We start from the raw sequence: 25,318 nt of genomic DNA, 5'->3' as shown, positions 1-25,318 counted from the left end.
TGGGGACACTGGTTTCAGGCATAGTTCTGGCCGTCAACCCGGACAAGAAGAGGATCTTCGTGTCACTGAGAGACCGAGCTGCCACCACCACAAAGAACAGCCTGTCTAAAATAGTACGACTCTATTCATTTTGTGGGTGTGTTGGTTGTGTGTGTGTGTGCTTGAGGGGTAGGTGGGAGTCCAGGGATGGTGGTTGAGTGTAGATGTGAATGTGGGTTTGAAAGTGTGCGTGTGGGTAGGATGGAGAAAGTGAGTATGGGTGTGTGTGTGGATGGGATAGGGAGGATGTTTGGGTGTGGGTATGAGAGAGAGACCCAAAAACTTAATTACTCAATGATAAAGGTTTTAGGCATTGCCTGGTTTTACAAGTCCTTTGGCAGCAACAACAGTGACAAGAGAGAGAGAGAGAGAGAATGCAGGTGTGATTATGTGGATGACTGTAAATGTGTGCTTTTCTTGAGTGTGTTAAGTATGGAAATGGTATGTAACATCTGACACACATACATGAACATGTCACGGATGTTTTTTGTTGATGTGAGCATGCAGAACTTTTAGGTGGCACTGGGGCAGAGTCGGTTCAGCATTGGACTTCTGATTCAGTGTTTACCAGTGGTCAGGGTTTGAGGCCGCATTTTGGCATGAGGTTGTGTCCTTGGGAAAGGCACTCCAGTTTTCTTAACTCCACCCATGTGTGTGAGTATGTGACTTTTGTTGGGGAAGGATCAGATGGCAGAAGGATAGGGTTAGGCTCCACCTTTCTTATGCTGAGTCCTAGATAAAGTGGAAATGAGTTCACTTCCCTGATGGTAAAAAAAGGCTGTGGGACTCTTAACCTCTCACTCATTAACTGCCAGGGAAACATAACTCTTGCTGCAGGGACTTCGCCAGGGGATTTTCAGTGAAAATGCATATGAATTATCAACATATTCTACAGGCTACATTTTTTTGTCAAAAGCATGCAAACCATATGTTTGAAATTGACTGAGCTTTCTGTTGAAATACTTTTGAATTTATGGGATGCACAGATTATGATTGTGAGCTGGTTGAAAAACGAAGTATATTTTAGCCATGACATTTTTCCTGATACATAAAAGATACCTCTTTCATTGTGAACGTTTCAACAAAAATACAACAACAAAAAAAGAAAGAAGAAGAAATCAAAAACAAACACAAATCAGCATGCAAACAAAGAAAACGCACCAGTTTAAGTGCTAGTATTCAAGGTATTGTAACTGAACTGAGATAAAAACTATTAGACTCATTAGAGTTACTAATCCCCCCTCTTCCTCCTCCTCTCTCTGTCCCTCTCCACTTTCGTCCTTTGTCTTGCCTTTGTTGTTCTTGTGGTACTCACCTTTTCCCTTTCCCATACCCACTCCCTTGCTAAAAATTTTTCAACATTTCTAGGCTTTTGTGATTCATGACATATCACTAAATGTGTTAATCTCAGAACAGTCAGTGTCTCTGGTATTATCTGGGTCATCAGATCAGGTCTTGCATGCTTGAAGTCATCCAACACTGCTATTGTCATCTGCTGTGTATGATCTACATCGATTTGATAGTCGGCAGGTGGTCTAAGCGCTGAGCCTCAGATCACACCATATTCCATATTTGGACAGAGTTTGTGTTTATTCATGATTGAAATGTAGTCTTCTTCTGGGTTTGACAACACTTAGGACGCTGTTTTTTGTTGTTGTTTTTTTCTGGCTGAAGGAAAATTTGGGAAAGCCCAGTGAAAGATTTACCTGTCATTTAGGAAATAAGCCACAACTAAAGTGTGATGGGTTAATCTGTCATGTAGGCAGTGGACAGGTTTAGGGTGGGCATTGAAGAAGGGAGGTTGTGAACAGAACATGTTCTGGGCCGTGTGTTTCAGGGATTGATCAGTAAGGATGATTTCCCTGTTCATTACAGGTGAGTGCTTCGCTTCTGTGTGTGTGTGTGTGTGTGTGTGTGTGTGTGTGTGAATTTGTGGGTGTGTCTGGTTATAGTAGTACCATGATTTTCCGCCTACAAGATGCTGCAGCTGATAAAGTGCACCCTCTGAATTTAAAGAAAAAAGTTATTTTTAACTAGTATAAGGCACAAATATCTGATAAGCCACATCTGCTGTAAAGTGAAAGTCCTCCGTTATGGCTCTGCAAAAAAATAGCAGGTGTTGTTTTCCGAGTAATATCATCTTCGGAAAACTGGATTGAATCTGACTTTGTTAGTCCATTTATCTGTTGTATTATGTACTGTCTTCTTTGTTTCTTTTATATATATATAAATATATATATATATATATATATATATATATATATATATATATATATATATATTATTCATTTATTTTTATACATTTTTAATCTTTATTGTTTTATTTTTTACAGTTTTACAGCCTTCAGTCGAATTTACACTGTTGTAAAGCCCCAGTTCATTTACTCACTCTAGACAATGGGCCCTGATCAAGGCCCTACTGTTTACAGCTGTTTAGATGAAGGAGCCTGTTCGGGGCTGAAGAAATTTTTGAATTTTTGGAGTGGAACCTAATTTGCATAATGATGTTATAAGCTAAGAATATCTTAACTGACCTTTCCACTCTCTGCAGTGACCAGCAAGTAAATGCAGAGTGTGTGGCTGTGCTCACGAGCAGGAGAGTTATTTTCCAGGTGAATGGTTCATGTGAACAGTGCTTGTCAACAATGACGTCTTGACCCAGTTTCTTCTCAGTCACAAGGCAGACAACAGAATTAGATAAAGGGGCCCTATGGGGGCAATAGAACGTTCTGAATTCAGTCTGTTTCAAACTCTTTGTGCTTTCTTGAATTTATTTACAAGTCATCAGTGTGTGCAAATTCTGAACAAAAATTGGATGATAGCATAAGAAGGGAGGAAGTTTTATATTTTGTCCCCAACTAACTCAGTTTGGAAATTTTCAGTTCATAACTTGAAACATTTGTTATGTGACAATTTCATTTCTTACGATACAATTGGGCAGTTTGTGGGGAAAGTCAGGGGAGCGAACTGGCTGTACAACGTTAGTTAACTTGTTAAATCCAGTCTGCTAGCCCTGCTTTCAGTCCCATCCACCAGAATGCATTTCTTTGCATTCTGCTTTCGGAAAACAATCAGTTCACTTCTGATTTCTCTGCTTTTATACCATGAATTTATCCCCAACTCAGACCCTGCTCTTTTTTCACGGCCTTAGGGCGAACTGCGATCACGTTCATTTGAAATTTGGTGTAGTATGTGATTTGGTTTCAGTTTGATTCCATGGTGAACATGAACCATGTTGAATCAAAGATTGGTAAGACTAAAGTGCTGCTGTTCAGCATGGTCATGAGCGTTTATTGTGATCTTTGATATTGTCATGTACAGAGTTTGTTGTGATAGGTGGCCCCAAGTGATGGTCAGAATTTAGTTTTCAGACACAAATAGACACAGATAGACACAGGGGTCAGATTTGAGTAAAAAAGTTGTGCTTAAAAGGCCAAAAATCATGGTACTTCCATTTGACATCTTTTCACATATGATTTCAGATGAGTATGAATGAGTGAGAGAGAGAGAGAGAGAGAGAGAGAGAGTGTGTGTGTATGTGTGATGAAGTGTGTATGAGTTCAGTGTGTATGTGTGCCTGCTTTGCATATTGGTAACATTCATGTGCCTTAAATGTTCATTTTTCTATTGAAGCAAACACCTGCCTTCAGTAATTGTAGCTGTGGAGTAAACTGACAGTGGCAAATCAACATCAAGCACATTCATCATAAAACGTTAATGATGGTAGGCCATGTGCACATGCACAAATACCAAAAAATCATCAAATAATTTAAAACTGTAGTATAATATAAAACCATATTATGTAAAACTAGACCATAATAAGAAACCGAATCCTGTGAAACTAGAGCATGATATAAAAACAAATCATGTGAAACTGTAGCATAATATAAAACCGTATCATGTAGAAGTAGAACATAATATAAAACCATATTATATAAAGCTGTAGCATAATGTAAAACCATATCATGTAAAACCATAGTATGATATAAACCACATCAGTACACTGTATTGTATTGTTTTGTATTACATTTTGTCACAACAGATGTCTCTGTGTGAAATTCTGTCTGCACTGCTCAGGGAGAATGTGTTGCATGCTACAGGGCAGCTCCCCCCCCCCCCACCTCCCCTCCCCCATTTTTTTTCCCCCTTGCCCGCAAGTGCATTTGTTTTCCCATAAAAGTGGATTTTTCTACAGAATTTTGCCAGGGACAAAAACTTTGGTTTATCGTCTCATCAGAATGTGTGTGTGTGTGTGTGTGTGTGTGTGTGAGTCTGGGGGGAGGGGGGGCATGAGTGGGGGGGGGGCGTATGTGTGTGTGTGCGTGCATGTGTGTGGGGGGTGGGGGGTGGAGGTTTATGTGTGTGTGATGCAAATGACTGGCATCCAGACCACCACTCAAGTAATGTGTGTGTGTGTGTGTGTGGTGTGTGTGTGATGCAAATGGCTGGCATCCAGACCACCACTCAAGTAAAAATCTTGCTTGATCCATTCATGGGGACTGGAATCTGTGGACACTGGTTTCCTAGAGGGGTGCTTTACCACTTGGTCACCACTCCACTGTGATTGTCCTTGTTCTGTGTCTATCATAACTTTCATAACATATGAATCCTAATCATGTTGATGCATAAGCTGGAGTGGTTTGGACTATCATATGGGGAGCTATATAAAACCACTTCATATAAAACTGAAGCATAAAAACCACATAATGTAAAACTATAGCATGATATAAAGCCAAATCATATGAAACCATAGCAATAATATAAAACCATATTATGTTAAACCATTGCATCAATATAAAGCCAAATCATATGAAACCATAGCATAATATAAAACCATATAATGTAAACCTATTGCACCATATAAAGCCAAATCAAATAAAACCAAATATAAAACCATAGCATTATGAAACCATAATGTAAACCATTGCATCATATAAAACCAAATCATATAAAACCATATAATGTAAACCCATTGCATTATAAAAAGCCAAATCATATAAAACCATAGCATAATATAAAACCATATAATTTAAACCTATTAGGTCATATAAAGCCAAATCATGTAAAATTATAGCATAATATAAACTTATATATAACCAAATCATATAGGGTCTCTACTTTGTTGTGGTCAGGAGGCTTAGTGGCCAGTGATCGAGTGAGCTATGTCGGCGGGGGCATCAGTGCTTCTGAGGGTTTACTGCTCTAGTCCCAGGTTTTAATTGACAGCCTACATAGCCATTGTAGCTGACCAGGCTGAATAAGTGGTGGTTTTTTTGGGTTTTTTTTTGTACTGATGCCCCTGATAGGGCTTCCCATACTGAACAGGTCGTGAGTGACGCCCAAACTAAAAGTGACCCACTGTCCCTTTCGCTATTCTCTATTCTTCTTTTTACCACCTCATTTATGTCTCCAGCTCCCCATCAAGCCTTCTTTTCCACATTCTTTTTTCTCTGCGGCTTTCTTCAGGCCTGCCGTGTTTGCCGTGCGGCGCGACCTGTGATGGAGGGGAATGAGATCCTGGGGACTGAGAGAGCATGCTGCTCTCAACACGTCCCTTTGGCTCGGACCTCTCCTAAGACAGGCAGCACACATTGGCCCGTGTGTTTATCGGCTACCCCTTCGTGGGGCTGGGTCAAGACTGGCAGTTTAGAGGCTAGCGATGATAACCCCCGTAGTGCTCGGTTCTCTGTCCCCAGGAGCTGGGCATGATTGGGGGGGAAGGAACGGATATGACTCGGACTCCGATTTGGAGGTCGGAGAGACCTCTGGATATTGGCCGTTGTGGCTTGTGGAGGAGGGCACTGATGATGACAAGCCCTTGTCGGCTCTCAGCCCCTTCGCCATCCAGAAAGGCTTCCAATGTTTGGCAGGCGCATTGAAGTCTATCAAGAGGCTGAGGAACGGAACGTTTCTGGTGGAAACGACATCGAAAAGGCAGACACAGCTTCTGCTTAAAGCAGCCACTTTTGTGGATAGGGAGGTCTCCCCTCACAAAGGACTGAACTGCTCAAAGGGGGTTATCAGATGCCCTGAGTTGAGAGGAGTGTCTGATGCAGAGATTAAGAGCGAGCTGTCCTCTCAGGGAGTGACAGATGTTTACAGGGTGACAGTATGGAAGGGGTCCGACAGAGTCCCGACCAACACATTCCTCCTCACCTTCTGCTGCCCGAATGTCCCCAGGGACATAAGAGTTGGGTACCTGCAGGTGAACGTAAGTCTGTACGTGCCGTCCCCTCTACGGTGTTTCAAGTGCCAGAAATTTGGACACGTGCAGGACCGCTGCAAGGGAGAAGAGGCGTGTGGCACCTGTTCAAAGGCGGCACACCAGGGCGAGTGCATCAGTCCAGCCTGTTGTGTGAACTGCGGAGAAGAAAATATCATTCTTTGAAGCCCGTAAGCTAGTGGAGGCTACATTGCCTAAGGCAGGACTGTCATACGCTTCTGTCGTCAGATCCAGGATGGTGGACGTTGCGGTCCACACGACGTCCACAGGGACGCAGACAGATGACATACTGACTTTGGTAAAACCATTGGCCTTGGGTGGAGGCGCTGTATCCACCCCTTCCCATTCTGTACGGCGGTCCTCAGGACCTGCTGGGCAGGGGGGTAAAGCCTCGGGCGGAGGCATGGTGTCCACTTCCTGTCCCCTCCCCCCTCGTCCCATCTCTCGTCTGCCTGCCCCTCGGACTGGTGGGAGTGCCCAGAAACCCCCCGCATTTCCAAAACCCAAGGAGGGGAGGGTTGCGGCCTTGGCGGGGTCGGGGAAAGCCGAGGTGGTGGATATTCCGGCTTGGCCAGAATCGGACAGGACTTTGATGAATACAAAAAACAGATATGCGGTCTTGGCCAACCTTGATCCACTGCAAGCAGAGGAGCAGGAGGTCACGATGGATTCCGCTGCTGTTTCATTTTTAACTCACTCGCTGCCATTGTCCGCATATGCGGACATCGTCGGAGAAAGCGTTGGATGCCAATGTCCGCATATGCGGACTTGGATTTTAAAAAGTCGTGCTGTCGGAGTGACGCGTCGGATGCGAAAATCAAAAGCAGATGTGATATCTTACGTCACCTCTGGTCAGCTTTTCATTCACACACGCTGCGTGTGTGTCGCGATAAGCTCAACCGCAGTTGATAACAAAGCGTACCCCTGTCGGCTTTGTAAGTTGTTTGACAAGATGGCGTCACGGCGAAGTGTTCAACACGGTCGGAGAGGTGAAATGTTACTCAGCGTCGAAGATGCTTTGGAAATGATCCAATCTGAAGGCTCTGATGTCGAAGGAGATAATGTTGATTCTTCGGACAGTGAATTTGAACCAGATCCCGATGAACTAGAAATAGATTCGGCCGCTGAAGAGAGTGTTTACAATGGAGAGGAAAGTGAGGAACATGTGCCAGCAGATGAGACAGACACAGACGACGAAACCACTGAGGAAACGGATGATTTTGCAAGTGTTTTCACCCCGTGATTGGACTAGGTCTTCAGTTCATCAAATAGTGTTAGAATGTGATGTGGAACATGTTGGTGTACCTTTCTGATGGGTGCAAAAATGCTAAAAAATACACAAAATATGGATACCGCGATCAACATCAAGATGGTGAGTAAATACTTTGATTTTTTGCACACGTATGGAACAACATTCCTTGCATACATATAATAAATATCAATTGTCTGGGTGTTTATTTGTTTTTTTTTACAATTTTTTCCCCTCCTATACAAAACCCTGGGTTTTCAGGGATTGGCAAGGGCAAAAAATCTTGGCATGGAGTGAGTTAACCTTTTTTAATGGCGGTCATTCCTTGGAATATCGTGGTTTTTACGCCAATCTCCAGGAACTCCAGCTGCTTTGTCACTTCTTTGAAACCCTTCAGTGCTGGCACTGCAGGAGACGCTGCAAAGAGATGGCCAAATTTTTTTTCTTTCAGGTTTTAATTTTTTTTTAAACCCCCTCAAGAAAAAAGAGGGGATTGAAGGGGGGTTTTCGCTTTTTTTTAAAAAAAGTCCCTTTTATATTTACCTTTCCCCTAAGAAACCCTTTCAGGCGGTGGGAGTCAGAGTCCCCTTAAGGGAAAAAAAAATTCGTTGTTTCCCGTATCCCTTTTTATTCCCTCCGGGGTTTGAGAGGGACCCCATGAACCCTTTTTGACCATGTCCCCCCCGTTTTTTAATGTTTGGGGGTTCAAAAGGCCCCTTGGGGAAAATTTAGGTGACATCAGTGAGGTTTCTTTTGGAAAACCCTTTTTGATATGGCCCCGTGTTGCTTTAAAGACAAGTCAACCCCTTAACCTTTCTTGTCTTTGGGGGGCTTGTTTTGCCCGTTGGTCTGGATCCCTCGGTTTGGTTTTATGATGGAAATGGGACCCAATCTGCCCCGGGGTGGGCCCCTTTTCCCGTGGTCCCCCGTTCCCAAAAGGTGAAGGTGATCTCTGTTTAACCCTGAACTTGAAAAATTTCCCACTGGAGGTTTTTTTCCAAAAGTTAAGAGTGGGGGCTGCAGGAAGAAACCCGTCTTGGGAAAGAAGGATTGCTTTACCCTTTAAAACAGATCCCCCTTTGAAAGCGCCCAAAAGCAGCAGTATCGTTCGCCTCCAAGCTTAGATGCCAAAAAAACCCCGGTTTAACGCTGTTCAGGTGCCCTTTAAATTGGGGAAAAAGCCCCCCGGGGTTTTCGGGGAGGAGGGCGTAGCATTGAAAACCCTTTAACAGTGAAAAGCCCAAAAAAAAAGATAATTTTTTTAAAAAAGCCCCAAAAGAAAATCATGGAGGGATTTTTTTTCCCTTAAACCCCAACACCCAAGAAAAAAGTTGGGGGTTTTAAAAAAAAATTAAGGGCAAAAAAAGCTGCCCCCTTTTTTCCCCCCAAACTAAACTTTAGCCCCTTTTCCCAAAAAAAAAGAAGAGGTAATTTGTAGCCTCCCATTTGAAAAATTGGGGGGAAATTAGATCTTTAACAAAAATTTTCTCTTTTCAAAACCCAAAAAACCCGAAAAAAAAAACACCGCACCCTTTTTTCTGGAAGAGGGCTAAACCCTTTTCATAAAAATGGTTAAAACTGCCCCCAGATCTTTCAAGGGGTTCCTTCCCGGAAAGGACGAGGTTTTTTATGAAATTTAAAAAAATCTTCCCGAACCGTAGGACACCCGTCAAAGTTTTACCAAAACATTGGGAAAAAAAGGTTTTTTCCCCTCTTTTTTGGGGAAAACCGGTCCTAATCCCCGGGGCCAAACCCCGGGGAAAAGGTTAAACCCCCCAATACCCCCCTTTTCATGCCAGTATTGGGAAAAATGGGAAAACGATGGTATTTGGGGGACTGAGGGAAACTAGAGGGCCCAAAAGCCCTTTTGGGAAAAAACAGTTTCGGTTTTTCCCCAAGCACCCACTACCGTTGGGCCAAATTTTTTTCAAATGGAAAACCCCCAGTAAGGTGCCTTTGTCAACAAACCCGAGTGGTGGCCCTATTTTTTTTCTTGGAAAAAAGCTTCGTACCCCGGAAATTTGGATCCTTCCCCGGAAAGTACAAGCTCGGCTTCGAGGAACCCTGCCCCGTTTAAACCCAAATTCTTGCAAAAACAGACCCCCTTCCAGGTGGGGTCGGCCCCCCTGTCCCCACATTCCCAGCAGGAGCTGGGTGTTCCGCAAGGGGATTCGGGACCCGGGGGTTTTTTGCATCCCCAAAAAAACGAATGTCCCGTCGGTTCAGAAGGGGGTTGGGGCATCGTGTTTTTTGGACAATTTTGCCCTTTTATGCAAAAAAAGGCGGGCCCTTATTGCCAGCATCCAGCGACGGCCTTTTAGCTTGGTGGGGCCCAAAATTCAGGTTGGGGAGAGGAGAATGGTTTACCTTTTGCCCCTTTAAAAATGAGTGTATTCATTTTTTATAACTTTTTCCTATTTATTGGACCCCGAAATGGGCTGGGGAAAACCACCCTCCGGCGGTTTAAGGAGCCAAATTTTTAGGGGTCGTTTTTTATGAAGTTTAAAATTCCCCGCCCTATCCAAAAAGTGAAAAAAAACTTGTCAAAAAAAAGGGAAAATTTTCCCGGGTTTTGGGCCCCAAAGGATGGGGGGGTGATAGGAGAAGTTTCTTTTCAACCCCTTTCAGAGCCCCGGGCGGTCCCAAATGGACTACGGAAAAGGGTTTGAAAATGGCTCGGCCAGACCGTTTTCCTGAAACTGCGGGGCCCCATACACCACCCAAAAGGGGTCCGTCTAGTTGGTGCATTGCCCCCCCCTGTGCACAGCCTGTATGCAGAGGGGGGGGGAACCCCCCTTCTTTAACCCAAGATTTTAAGCTGACCCCCAAAAATTACTTGAAAAAGGGTTTTCTGACCCCAAAAAAACCCTGTTAGAGTTTTTATTACAAACCCCCTTTAGCAAGAAAATTTTTAGATTCCCCAAATGCATCTCTCCCCTTGGATGCATTAGCTGCACATAGAAAAAGGTGTTGGATGTCCCCGGGGGAAATTTAAAACCCTTTTCCAAGTTCCCCACCCGCCCCCTGTGGGGCCTTTAAAAAAACCCGAGGTTTGTTCGATCTGGTCGTACGTTAAAAATCACCCCGTTCCCCTGGCCCACGAATTACTTTTAGAACTTGCCACAAATTTCCCTCTTTCCAAAAAAAATTTACTGACGGTTTCCAAGTAGGGATTTGGGGTCGTGGGACTTGGGTTCTGTCGTTTCCCGCCAGCCTCAAGGAACAATTATCTTTCAGTCAGTGTCCCCTGGTTTTTTGGCGGTTTTAAAAATTTGGGTTTCTTTCGAAAAAAAAAGGAAGAATTTATGAAAAATTTTGGGCTCCCTTGTCAGCCTGCAGGCAATCGCCTGCAGGAATGTGAATCATCCCAAAACTACTGGAATTCTACGACGCTTTTACTCTCGTAATGAAGAAAGGATACGAGGTTGTGGTTGGCCTGGGTTCCTGGACATGTTGGCATTCGTGGTAACGAAAGGGCAGACCAGCTGGCCAAGAACGCTGTAAAGAAAGAATTATCGAGATCCTTCGTACCATACACAGACATGAAGCAGAAGGTGAACACTTATGTTAAGGATCTTTGACAAGAGGAGTGGAACACCCAGACAGACAACAAGCTCTTCCAGATCCGTCCGGACCTAAAAGAGACCCTCCCATCGGGGGGTGATGAACAGGAAGGAGGAGTCTGTGCAGTGCAGACTGCATGCGGGGCACACTTTTTTTTTACTCATTCTTACTTGTTGAAGGGGGAAGAGGGCCCCTTGATGTATTCCCTATGATGAGCCTCTCACCGTGAAACACGTGCTCCTTGCCTGTTGGGATCTGCATGACGTTAGACACAGACATTACATGGCAGTTTCTTTGAAGACCTTGTTTTGTGATGTCCCTCCGTGGGCGCTGATGGACTTCTTGAAAGAAGTGAACATTTTTAATCAGATTTGAAGGTTTTAAACTATGGAAGGTTTTTTAAACTTTGAGTGGAAAGCTTAAAAGTGGTGACTTGTTTTTATTATTGTTTGTTTTTTTACCCTTGTAGTAGGTATTAACGTGGCGATAGCCTTGAGATGGCCTTAGTGGTCGGTGAGGCTCTAAGCACCATAATTTCATTTCATTTCAAGTCATATAGAACCATAGCATAATAAAACCATAGAATGTAAACTTATTGCATCATATAAAACCAAATAATATAAAACCATATAATGTAAACCCATTGCATCATAAAAAGCTAAGTCATATAAAACCATAGCATAATATAAAACCATATAATGTAAAACCATTGCATCATAGAAAGCCATATATAAAATTATAGCATAATATAAAAGCACACAATGTAAAAACCATTGCATCTTGATAAAACCCTGTCACATGGCGTACAAGCCTGATGATGTTGCTGGGTGCAGGCGTAAGTTGGAGCGTTTTGGCCTGTCCTATGGGGAGCTGTTGACGTCCATCCTGGGCTTTGCCAACAAGGGCAGTGTGGACGTGCTGCAGGGGGCACTGGGCCTCACCAACTCCGCCTCCCTCATGAGGGGGCTGCATGGGTACCTGCACACATGCACACACACGCACACACACACACGCGCACACACACACACGCGCACGCACACACTCACACACACACGCACGTACGCACGCACATGCAAACACACATGCACACACAAACACACACATACACACACGCACACACACACACACACACACACACACATGCTGAGACATACACAGTCACACACACACACACAACACAACATACACACATGCACACATACATACACACACACACTTACATTACATCACATGCACACATGCCACACTACACCACACCACATCACATAACCCTACCCAGTATGTGTATATTGTGATTGGAGGTTCAGATGGATGGACGTGTGTGTCTGTGTGTTCGGATTTATGCATGTGGAGTGTGTGTGTGTTTGTGTGTGTGTGTATTTGGGTGTGTGTGTATGTTTGTTTGTGTGTGTGTGTGTGTGTGTGTGTGTGTGTGTGTATTTGGATGTGTGTTTGTATGTTTGTGTGTGTGTACGCGCGTTTGTGCTTGAGTGCGTGTGCGTGTTGTGTATAGTGTCTGTGTGTGTTGTGTATGGTGTCTGTGTGTGTTGTGTACATTGTGCATGCGTGTGTTTGTGAGTGTGTGTGTGTGTGTTGATGAAATTAACGATTTGACGTCAGTGATTCTAAGTGCAGTGAAATCTTCTTTTAACACTACTTAGTACTCAAATAAAATCATAAGATTCTAAGTGCAGCAAAATCTACTTTTAGCACTACATCAGTACTGAAACAAAATCATAAGAAACTGTTCAAACCTTGGTTTGATGCAGAATGCTCACTAAAACAAATGCTTTACCTTCGAAGTAGAGCAGGTTGTAAACAGAAGGATACCCCATAAACACGACTCCTTAACATATCCAGCTAGGAATAAAAAAACAAACAAACAAGAAAATTGTTTCATTATGCATAGAAAAAATGGCATAACAAGTTCTTTCCACCTGAATGTGCTTGGTTTGAATCTGCTTTTGTGTCTTAAAAAAAAATTACCTGGAGCTTTATGATAACAATTACAGAACACATTTTAACGATAAGACTAAGATTTTCTAAATTTTAAAGTGTGTATCACAAGTGAATCTTGAAGGCCTTACCTCTCCTGTTTTACATTGTATTTGCTCCATGACTGTTGCAGTCAGTTATTAGTAGATTTTCATGTTTGTTTTGTTCTTTTGTTTGCAATCTATTGTACCCTAAAAAGGGTGAAAAGATATAAAATCTTTTGTGTGCGTTTGTGCACGTGTGTATGTGTGTGTGTGTGCGCGCGCTCACAGAGTGAAAGTACCAGAGGAGGAGTATGCTGAAGCACTGCGCAAGTGGCAGACCAACAAACAGGTCCACAACAGGTGAGTGGCTTTTGGAAAGGTATGCTTTATGAAATGAAATGATCTTTCTGTCTTACATAAGGTACGTACAAATTTCCTTGCTGAAGGTGGTGTGATCTTAGCACCACCCACCCACACACACACACAAACACACACGCACACACACGCGCGCGCGCGCGCGCTCACACACACACAGTGTAACAGAAATTGCACTCTCTCCCCCTTGCCCTCCCACAACCCCCCTCTCTCTCCCATTTGCCCCCCCCTCCTTCTCTTTCTCCCCCCCTCTCTCTACACACACTCTTTCCCCCTGCCTACCTACCCCGTACCCATTCCCACTCCCTAAACCCTGCAAAGTCTGATACGATCTGTTTGCTCTCATTGTTGACATTTGAAGCACCGTTTGTTGTGTTGTGGGCAGTGTGGTGGTGGGGGTGGAAATGATGAAGAAGGGCAGACAACTGGAGGCAATCCAGAATCTGAACATGGCCCTCAAGATAGACCCAACCCACACCGAGGCTTTGGTGGCCAGGGGGGCTGTGTGAGTCTCTGTGTGTTGTGGTGTATGGTATAGTATGGTATTATAGTGTATGGTATAATACGGTATTGTATGGTATGGTATATGGTATTGTATTGTTTTGTAATGTTTTGCATGGTATGATATAGTATGATATGGGTACTTATATAGCACCTATCCTTGGTTGGAGACCAATCTCTAAGAGCTTTACAAACACAGGGTCATTTGCACAACAAGCTGCCTACCTGGGTAGAGACGACTGACAGCTGCCACTGGGCGCTCATCATTCATTTCATGTGTCATTCAATCAGATTTCATGCACGCACACATACACACTCAGACAGACATGTAACATTTTACGTGTATGACCGTTTTGTTTCTTTACCCTGCCATGTCGGCAGCCATACTCCATTTTCGGGGGGAGGGGGGCGTGCATGCTGAGTATGTTCTTGTTTCCATAACCCACGGAATGCTGACATGGATTACAGGATCTTTAACGTGCGTATTTGATTTTCTGCATGCGTATACACACGAAGGGGGTTCAGGCACCAGCAGGTCTGCACGAATGTTGACCTGGGAGATAGGAAAAATCTCCACCCTTTACCCACCAGGCGCCACCAAGATTCGAACCCGGGACCCTCAGATTGAAAGTCCAACGCTTTAACCATTCGGCTATTGTAATGTATATATTTTTTGGTTGTCACAATGGATTTCTGTGTGCTTCTCCCCAAGAACAGCATATCACCACATTACTTTCTGTCTGCTAGTGTATTTACAATCAAAGGGGATTTTTCTGCAGAATTTTGCCAGGGATGCAACCCTCTTCTTGCTCTGAGTTCTTTTACGTGCACTAGGTGTGTGCTGCACACAGGACCTTATTTTTTTGGTCTAATCTGAATAGCTAAAACTGTATGTGTGTGTGTTTATGTGTGGGTGTGTGTTTGTGTTTATTATTGATACTTGTATAGTGCTTATCTTTGATCAAGGTCTAAACGCTTTACAAACATGGATCATTTGCACCACAGGCTGCCTACTTGGGTAGAGCTGACTGACAGATTCTTTTAGTTGCTCATGTTTGGTTCTTGTGTCATTCAGTCAGGCTTCAGTCATGCACACACACACACACACACACACACACACACACACACACACACACACACACACTCACTTACATGTATATATAAGAGTAAATTTTACTACAAAATATTGCCAGGGACAACTCTTGTTTCCATTGGTTCTTTTACATGAGTTAAGTGCATGCTACACATGGGACCTTGGTTTATAATCTCTTCTGAATTACTACTCTTTTCCACTGTGAATATGGTAGGTGAGTGTTGTTGCAGGAGTTGCAACATTGCATCTTGAGGGGTGGATGGATTTATATTACAGGTATGGCAAAAATTTGTCATGGGGTTGGTTTGTTTTTTGGCAGGTATGCCAACAATGCCTCATACCAGAAGGCGATTGATGATTTTGAAAAGGCCCTAGAGGGCAACCCGAAGCACATCAACGCCAAGAAATACCTGGTGGAGACACGAGTGGCCTGTGCTCGACGGTCAGTGATGTTGATTGGACAGTTTTCTGTGTGTCTTGTGGGTTTGGTTGTTGGTGATTGGACAGTTTTCTGTGTGTTTTGTGGGTTTGGTTGTTGGTGATTGGACAGTTTTCTGTGTGTCTTGTGGGTTTGGCTGTTGTTGATTGGGCAGACTGGAGTTTTTTTTACCAAGAAGATAAGAGCGGAGCTGCAGGAAGAAACAGTATTGAAAAGCAAGGACCCTGCTGACACTCTGACTCGGATCGTTTTAGATTGCGCCAAAGCAGCAGTCCCATCGTCTGCCTCCAAGCCTCAGGTCCCTAGAACGCCCTTGTTCAACGCGGAATGTCGGGAGGCCCGTAAGTCTCGGAAGAAAGCGCAGCGACGCGTCTTTCGGAGACCGGAGACCGATAGCGTTCGAACCCATCAACAGCTGAGGGCGAAAGCCAGGTATGTTTTTAAAAAGAGCCAGAGGAAGTCATGGAGAGATTTTTGCTCTTCCTTAACCTCCAACACACCCAAGAAGAAAGTGTGGAGGGTTTTAAAAAGAATTAAGGGCAAAAACGTATGCCCGACCTTTCATCATCTTAAACTTTCAGACGCTCTGGTCACAGAGAAGAAAGCAGTTGCCAATTTGCTTGCCTCCACAATTGAACAGAACTCGAGATCTGCTAACAAATCTGCTCGGTTTCTTAAAACCAAAAACTTGTCAGAAAAAACACCCTGTAACTTCTTTTCCGACAACACAGAGAATTACAACCTTCCTTTCACAATGAACGAACTTAAATCTGCCCTTCAGACCTGTACAGATTCCTGTCCAGGAATGGACGAGGTCCATTATAAACTCTTAAAGCATCTTCCCCAAACCTGTCTGGACACCCTGCTTAAAGTTTATAACCACATCTGGGTCACGGGCTTTTTTCCACCCTCCTGGCGGAAAGCCCTCATAATCCCGCTGCCGAAACCGGGAAAAGACCCCTCGAACCCCTCCAACTACCGCCCAATTGCACTGACCAGCTGCATTTGCAAACTGATGGAGAAGATGGTCAACGGTAGACTGATGTGGAAACTAGAGACCGACGGCCTTCTGGCGAAAGAACAGTGCGTTTTCCGCAAGCATCGCTCTACCATTGACCATCTGGTTCGTCTGGAAACCACTGTAAGAAATGCATTTGTAAACAAACAACATGTGGTGGCCATATTTTTTGACTTGGAGAAAGCTTACGATACCACGTGGAAATTTGGTATTCTCTCGGACTTGCACAAGCTCGGCTTCCGAGGACACCTACCTCAGTTCATCCACAATTTTTTACAAGACAGACAATTCCAGGTGAGACTCGGCACCACCCTGTCCGACATTCACGAGTAGGAGCTGGGTGTCCCGCAAGGGAGCATCCTGTCGCCGGCTCTTTTCAGCATAAAAATTAATGACATCGTTCAGTCCGTTCAGAGGGGATCGGACAGCTCGCTGTTCGTGGACGATTTTGCCTTTTGTGCAACTGGCAGCACGTACGCCAGCATCCAGCGACGGCTTCAGCTCTGCGTCAACAAAATCCAGTGTTGGGCAGAGGAGAATGGCTTCACATTTTCGTCCTCCAAAACCGAATGCATCCATTTTCATAATTTTCGCCAGTTCTATCCGGACCCTGAAATCCGTCTGGGAAAATCCACCATCCCGGCGGTCAAGGAAGCCAGATTTTTAGGGGTCGTCTTTGATCAGAAGCTGAACTGCCTCAGCCACATTAAACAGCTGAAAGTATCTTGCCAAAAAGCCCTGAACATCATCCGAGTTGTGGCACACACGAACTGAGGTGCTGATAAGAGAACTCTCTTGCACCTCTACAGAGCCCTGGTCCGGTCCAAACTGGATTATGGAAGTGTAGTATACGGCTCGGCCAGACCATCCTACCTGAAACTGTTGGACCCTGTACACCACCAAGGGCTCCGTCTCTGCTTAGGTGCTTTCCGCACCACCCCTGTGCACAGCCTGTACGCAGAGGCGGGGGAACCACCTCTCTCCAACCGCAGATTGAAGCTGACCCTGAATTATTATTTGAAATTGTTTTCGGAACCTACAAACCCTGCTTACGACGCTGTATTCAACAACCCTTTCGATAAGAAATTTACAGACAACCCAAACTGCATACCTCCTCTCGGACTCCGCATTCAGCCGCACTTAGAAAATGCCAATCTGGATGTCGGTGGCATCTCAGATTTCTCTAAGTTCCCTGACAGCCCTCCGTGGACCTTTACAACACCTGAGGTCCGATTCGATCTGGCCTCATACCGAAAAGACACCACCAGTTCTCTGGCCTACAGAACTTACTTTTCGGAACTCTGTCACAAATTCCCCACTTTTCAAAGCATCTTCACTGACGGTTCCAAGTCAGAGGACAGAGTCGCTGCATCTGCGTTCTGTCCCGCCTTTCCTGACCGGCCCTCAATGGAACACATCCTGTCTGACAGCTCGGTGTACACTGCGGAACTGACCGCACTGGTTCTGGGGTTAAAAATGGTTCTCTCTTCGAAACAAAAGAGATTCATGATCTTTTCTGACTCCTTGTCAGCCCTGGAGGCGATCGCCTGCAGGAATATCACTCATCCCAAACTGCTGGAATTTTATGAAACTTTTACTCTCGCAACGAAGAAAGGATACGAGGTTGTGTTGGCCTGGGTTCCCGGACACGTTGGCATTCGTGGTAACGAAAGGGCGGACCTGCTGGCCAGGAACGCTGTAAAGAAAGAATTATCCAGATCCTTGGTACCCTATACAGACATGAAGCAGAAGGTGAACACTTACGTTAAGGATCTTTGGCAAGAGGAGTGGAACACCCAGACGGACAACAAGCTCTTCCAGATCTGTCCGGACCTAAAAGAGACCCTCCCTTCGGGGGTGAAGAACAGAAAGGAGGAGTCTGTGCTGTGCAGACTGCGTACGGGGCACACTTTTTTTTACTCATTCTTACTTGTTGAAGGGGGAGGAGGCCCCTCGATGCATTCCCTGTGATGAGCCTCTCACCGTGAAACACGTGCTCCTTGACTGTTGGGATCTGCATGACATTAGACGCAGACATTACACGGCGGTTTCTTTGAAGACTTTGTTTCGTGATGTCCCTCCGTGGGCGCTGATGGACTTCTTAAAAGAAGTGAACATTTTTAACCAGATTTGAAGGTTTTAAACTATGGAAGTTTTTTTTAACTTTGGAGTGGAAAGTTTGAAGTGGTGACTCGTTTTAATTGTTTTTTTTTTTTTTTTTTTTTTTTTTTTTTTTTTATCCTTGTAGTAGTTATTGACGCGGCGGTAGCCTTGAGATGGCCTTAGTGGTCGGCGAGGCTCTAAGCACCATAATTTCATTTCATTTCATTTGTTGTTGATTGGACAGTTTTTTGTGTGTCTTGTGGGTTTGGCTGTTGTTGATTGGACAGTTTTCTGTGTGTCTTGTGGGTTTGTGTCTTGTGGGTTTGGCTGTTGTTGATTGGACAGTTTTCTGTGTCTTGTGGGTTTGGTTGTTGGTCAGTGTTGTTGATTGGACGATTTTTCTGTGTGTGTTGTGGGTTTGGTTGTTGGTCAGTGTTGTTGATTGGACAGTTTTCTGTGTCTTGTGGATTTGGCTGTTGTTGATTGGACAGTTTTCTGTGTGTCTTGTGGGTTTGGCTGTTGTTGATTGGACGATTTTTCTGTGTGCTGTGGTTGGTTTGGCTGTTGTTGATTGGACAGTTTTTCTGTGTGCTTGTGGATTTGGCTGTTGGTGATTGGACAGTTTTCTGTGTGTCTTGTGGGTTTGGCTGTTGTTGATTGGACAGTTTTCTGTGTGTGTTGTGGGTTTGGCTGTTGTTGATTGGACGATTTTTCTGTGTGTGTTGTGGGTTTGGTTGTTGGTCAGTGTTGTTGATTGGACAGTTTTCTGTGTCTTGTGGATTTGGCTGTTGGTGATTGGACAGTTTTCTGTGTGTCTTGTGGGTTTGGCTGTTGTTGATTGGACAGTTTTCTGTGTGTCTTGTGGGTTTGGCTGTTGTTGATTGGACAGTTTTCTGTGTGTCTTGTGGGTTTGGCTGTTGTTGATTGGACAGTTCTCTGTGTGTCTTGTGGGTTTGGCTGTTGTTGATTGGACGATTTTTCTGTGTGTGCTGTGGGTTTGGCTGTTGTTGATTGGACAGTTTTCTTTGTGTCTTGTGGGTTTGGCTGTTGTTGATTGGACAGTTTTCTGTGTGTCTTGTGGGTTTGGCTGTTGTTGATTGGACGATTTTTCTGTGTGTGTTGTGGGTTTGGTTGTTGGTCAGTGTTGTTGATTGGACAGTTTTCTGTGTCTTGTGGATTTGGCTGTTGTTGATTGGACAGTTTTCTGTGTGTCTTGTGGGTTTGGCTGTTGTTGATTGGACGATTTTTCTGTGTGTGCTGTGGGTTTGGTTGTTGGGCAGTGTTGTTGATTGGACAGTTTTCTGTGTGTCTTGTGGGTTTGGCTGTTGTTGATTGGACAGTTTTCTGTGTGTCTTGTGGGTTTGGCTGTTGTTGATTGGACAGTTTTCAGTGTGTGTTGTGGGTTTGGCTGTTGTTGATTGGACAGTTTTCTGTGTGTCTTGTGGGTTTGGCTGTTGTTGATTGGACAGTTTTCTGTGTGTCTTGTGGGTTTGGCTGTTGTTGATTGGACAGTTTTCTGTGTCTTGTGGGTTTGGCTGTTGTTGATTGGACGATTTTTCTGTGTGTCTTGTGGGTTTGGTTGTTGGTCAGTGTTGTTGATTGGACAGTTTTCTGTGTCTTGTGGATTTGGCTGTTGGTGATTGGACAGTTTTCTGTGTGTGTTGTGGGTTTGGCTGTTGTTGATTGGACAGTTCTCTGTGTGTCTTGTGGGTTTGTGTCTTGTGGGTTTGGCTGTTGTTGATTGGACAGTTCTCTGTGTGTCTTGTGGGTTTGTGTCTTGTGGGTTTGGCTGTTGTTGATTGGACAGTTTTCTGTGTCTTGTGGGTTTGGCTGTTGTTGATTGGACGATTTTTCTGTGTGTCTTGTGGGTTTGGTTGTTGGTCATTGTTGTTGATTGGACAGTTTTCTGTGTCTTGTGGATTTGGCTGTTGGTGATTGGACAGTTTTCTGTGTGTCTTGTGGGTTTGGCTGTTGGTGATTGGACAGTTTTCTGTGTGTCTTGTGGGTTTGGCTGTTGTTGATTGGACAGTTCTCTGTGTGTCTTGTGGGTTTGGCTGTTGTTGATTGGACAGTTTTCTGTGTGTCTTGTTGGTTTGGCTGTTGTTGATTGGACAGTTTTCTCTGTGTCTTGTGGGTTTGTGTCTTGTGGGTTTGGCTGTTGTTGATTGGACAGTTTTCTGTGTGTCTTGTGGGTTTGGCTGTTGTTGATTGGACAGTTTTCTGTGTGTCTTGTGGGTTGGTTGTTGGTCAGTGTTGTTGATTGGACAGTTTTCTGTGTCTTGTGGGTTTGGCTGTTGGTGATTGGACAGTTTTCTGTGTGTCTTGTGGGTTTGGCTGTTAGTGATTGGACAGTTTTCCGTGTGTCTTGCGGGTTTGGCTTTTGCTGTATTTACCTTTGTGGAGATGCTGTGTGTATATGTTTGTGTGTTTTTCTCTGTGTGCATTTGTGTGTGTATGTGTTTATGGGTGTAATGATAAATATATTTGTACAGTACTAATCTTGTGCAGAAAGAAAGTGCTTTCACACCCAGCTTTCACAGGCATGCATAACTCTGAAACTCTGTGTGTGTGTGTGTGTGTGTGTGTGTGTGTGTGTGTGTGACAGGTATGAGGAGGAGGGGAGTGTGGAGGAAGCTGTAGACAACTACAGGGAGGTACTGAAGCTGAACCCTCAGTCCCTGGAGGCCAAGCACGGTGTGGAGAGATGTCGACGACTTCAGGTAATGTGTACTGGTGTCTGTGTGTGTAGTGGTTTGTGTGTGTATGTGTGCTGGTGTGTGTGTAGTGGTTGGTGTATGTAGTGGTTTGTGTGTGTAGTGGTGTGTATGTGTTTGTAGTTTTTGTGTGTGTAGTGTTGTGTGTGTGTGGTGTTGTGTATATCATATGTAGTGATGCTTGTGTGTTTGTGTGTGTAGTGGTGTGTGTGTTAGTGTGTTGTGGTCTGTATTTGTGTCAGGGGCCGGGGGGTGGGGGTGGGGTTGTTAGGGGTTTATTTGTGTGGTTAAGTTGGGTTAGGGAGAGATAGGAAAAGAGGGGAGTGTAGGATGTGGAGGTAGGGGGAGAGAGATGGGGGGAGGGTGTGTGTGTGTGTGTGTTATGATATTGTGTGTCTGTCAGTGTGTGCTCAGTTCAGTTCAATAGTTTTCTTTTTCACTTTCATTTTTTGTCCTTTCATCATTGAGGACGCTGGATAGGGGAAAAGAAAAAGCTGACAGACACATGAGTGTATGTACATGCTTTTATTTGTATGTATATGTTAAGTGTGTACAAAACCATGACAAATGAAAAGTAAAAAATATATATATGATGATGATTATTATTATCATTGATACTCATATGATGCTTCGCCGAAAACCAAGCTCAAAGTGCTTTACATAGGAGTAATTTTCACAGCAGGCTGCTGACTGAGAATTGCCTTTTGGTGTTTGATCATTTGTTTCATTCAGTCAGGCTTCAGTCATGTGCACACTCACACATGTATATTAGGGTGGATTTTTCTTTAGATTTTTCTTTTTCCAAACTAAATACTGTTTCCACCAGTAGTTCATCCTCTTTTCCCTAATATCTGAGTCATTGGGGCGTGGCTTCGAAAAACTATTCACCAGATTCCTCCAGACTCTTTTTACTGCAAAAATTAAGAAGTTTTTTATGTTAGCCCACACATACTTGAGCTGGTGTATAGAAGTCTGATAGAAAGTATCATGGCTTTCAGTATTGTGGCCTGGTTTGGTAATCTGACTGTGAAGTTAAAGACAAAATTAGGACGAGTTATAAACCTGGCCAGCAAAATCATGACCAAGCCCCAGCAACAACTGAACAACAACTGAACACCCTACACCAATCCACTCTTATCAGAAAAGCACTCCAAATTTATAATGATTCCACTCATCTGCTTAACGCTGTCTGTCAGAAACTTCCTTCTGGTAGATGATGTAAAATCCCACTTGCAAAGAAGAATGTGTACAAAAAAATCATTTGCCCCCACTGCTGTTGTTGTGATAAATAATTCACTGAAATAATGTTTTTATTCCATTGCCTGTGATTTTTTTATTGTTATGCTGACAGTTGTCTTTCTTCCCTATATGTATGCATGCATGTGTGTAGAGAAAGAAGTCAGGTGATGGGGAGGGTTATGGGGGAAGAGGGGATGTGTGTGTGTGTGTGTGTGTGTGTGTGTGTGTGTGTGCATGCGTGTGTGTGTGCGCGCGCGCGCGTGTGTGTGTGTGTGTGCATGCGCACGTGCGCGTGTGCTCAGTGTTATTGTTTTGCCACAGAGGGGCGTGAAAGGGGTTTTACATGCTTTTAGTCTTGGTGGCGGTTTTGATCTTTCAACTGTGATTTCATGTCTTAAAGTTAAATTTGTCTTAATTTTCTTTTCATATGATGATTGATGTCTGCATAGCTGTAAGGGAAGTGTGTATAGGTTATCTGTCTATCTTCATTTCAGTTGTTTTAAATGTTATAATTATCTTACTGAATATTTTCCTTTTATACCACTGAAATGTTTCACTTTATCTTAAAATGTAATTTTGTTTTCTTACCTGAATGTTTTCTTTTTACAGGATAATTCATATGTACTTTGTGATCAAGGAAGGGTGTGCCAGTTGCTCATTTGTTTTTCAGTTTTATTTGTCAATAAGCATTTGTCTTTTTAAATGTTATAATTTTCTTACTGAATATTCTCCTTTTTATAATGATTGAAACGTCCACATACGTGCATGTGCGTGCGCGCGCACATGCTCTCACACATGCAGGCACACACGCGCGTGTGCGCGCACACATAACGATGCATGCACACGCACGGGCACACACACAACACACACACAATTGTTTCACTCTGAATCATATGCATAATGTAATAGTATCTTATCCACATGTTTTTCTTTTTACATAATAATTGATGGGTGCAGGGTGTTCAGTGAAGGGTGTGTCAGTTTTTTGTTTTTTCTCTTGATTTTTGCTGACAGGTACTTTAGGTGAGCCTAAAGAGAATTTTCTGTTTTGGTTGAAGCAGACAATAAACTATTTTGAACTGAATTGTGTCAAAGCCTGAGTCTCTGGAAATGGCTTTCCTGTCCATTCTGCAATGTGATCTGTCCATTGTTTTTTCTGTCTTCCCCTCTGTCTCCCTTCCTCAACAGTTCCTTGGAGGTATGTTTTAGCAAGGCCATTGTACCTTGTTATGTGGCCATACCAAATTAGTTTTCTTGACTGATGTCAGAAGATTTTCATATGGTCCAGTGCGCTGCTTTATGGTTTGAAGTACTTGTTCATTGTGATGTGATCAGTGTATCTAAGCGCTTAGATTTGTCTCTGCACAAGATTCAGCGCTTTATAAATACTATCATTATTATGATTATTATCTGATGTACTCATTTGCAAGAACTTAGATGATGAGGAAAAAAAGTAAAAAAGCAGTGCTTTGTGTGTCTGTCATCAGGGCAAAGAGCAGTCAGGCAAGGGAAAGAACTCTGGAAAAAGTGATTCCACCTCCACCACTAGTTCTTCCGATGAGGACGACATGGGAGACAATCTGCAGAAAAGTGCTGACAAGTTGATGCGTCTCATGAAGGCGGAGAAAAAAGACAGCAAGTATGCGGAGGAATGTGTGTGTGTGTGTGTGTGGGTGTATGTGTGTGTGTGTGTGCTGATAAATCTCTCTGTGTGTTATGTGTTTGTGTGTAAATAAGTATTAGCATGTGTGTGTATGGTAACAGATATATGTGCAAATGCATTTGTTGGCAATTACTTCAAGATCGAAGATATATGTGAAGGTCATATCAGTTTAGTACTTAAAAGAGCACAAGCATGTTGATGGCTGACGATTCTGACTTGAGATTGGCAGACTCTTCCGCAGCAGCCACAGGAGGATGTCTGGTCTGTGCTGGGTTCTGTTTGTCTTGTGTTTTTTCCACCTTGTCCTTTTCTCCACCAGACAGACTGGCCTGACGGCTTGCCTGAAAGGTGCTGGCAGCTTGGTGGATGGTGTGTGCACCAGGCATTTTGGTCAGTGGCTTGGGAAGTCTGTTGGTGGGGCTTGCTCTCACAGGTTGTCTTCAGTGTGTCTTTGAAACACTGCTGCTGTGTTGTGGTGGCCAGATGACAGTCCACCCTATAGAATGATTGTGGGTAGGCGGAGGTCTTCCATTTGGAGATGTGTCCTACCCAGCACAGCTGGGTTTTCAGTAGTGTGGCCTCAATGCTGGTGATTTTGGCTTTCCTGATGACCTCAACATTGGTGATGTAGTCACCCCAATGGATCCTCAAAATAGTGCAGAGGCAGCATTGGTGGAATCTCTCCAGGAGGCAGATGTGACTGCGATTGGTGACCTCATACTCAGAGCCTTAAAGGAGGGTGGCTCTGTGGACACTGATTTTTGTCTCTCTTTTGAGGTGGTGATTGTTCCAGACCCTCTTGTGGAGTCTTCAAAGGCACTGTTGGCCTTGGTCAGTTTGTTGTCCACTTCCTTGACAAATGCATATATATATATATATATATATATATATATATATATATATATATATATATATATATATATATATTTATGTGTAGATCTGTCTGTCAATCTATCTATCTATATATATACACACACACATGCATGCACGTGCGCACACACACACACACACACACACACACGCTCTCTCTCTCTCTCTCTCTCTCTCTCTCTCTCCCCCTCTCTTTTGCTCTCTCTCATGACACATTAGGTGCAGAAATGTGTACTCCCAATGATTTTA

At 43.8% G+C, this 25,318-nt stretch overlaps 1 protein-coding gene across 3 annotated transcripts in view; it reads left to right on the top strand.

The window, feature by feature from the left end:
- The window catches only part of LOC143275203 (uncharacterized), an 82,432-nt gene that overhangs the window by 49,175 nt on the left and 7,939 nt on the right, over positions 1–25,318 (top strand). For all 3 annotated transcript variants that reach the window (XM_076579176.1, XM_076579177.1, XM_076579174.1), the window contains 8 exons: positions 19–113; positions 1,877–1,914; positions 11,909–12,049; positions 13,343–13,414; positions 13,815–13,934; positions 15,343–15,465; positions 21,189–21,303; positions 24,024–24,175. In XM_076579176.1, the coding sequence (XP_076435291.1) occupies positions 19–113; positions 1,877–1,914; positions 11,909–12,049; positions 13,343–13,414; positions 13,815–13,934; positions 15,343–15,465; positions 21,189–21,303; positions 24,024–24,175 (856 nt within the window). The remainder of the gene's footprint in view (positions 1–18; positions 114–1,876; positions 1,915–11,908; positions 12,050–13,342; positions 13,415–13,814; positions 13,935–15,342; positions 15,466–21,188; positions 21,304–24,023; positions 24,176–25,318) is intronic.

The sequence above is a fragment of the Babylonia areolata genome, chromosome 30 (assembly GCF_041734735.1).
Source record: "Babylonia areolata isolate BAREFJ2019XMU chromosome 30, ASM4173473v1, whole genome shotgun sequence".
NCBI lineage: Eukaryota > Metazoa > Mollusca > Gastropoda > Neogastropoda > Buccinidae > Babylonia > Babylonia areolata.
Note: the sequence above shows the minus strand (reverse complement) of the source record. Positions and strands in the feature narration are given on the sequence as shown.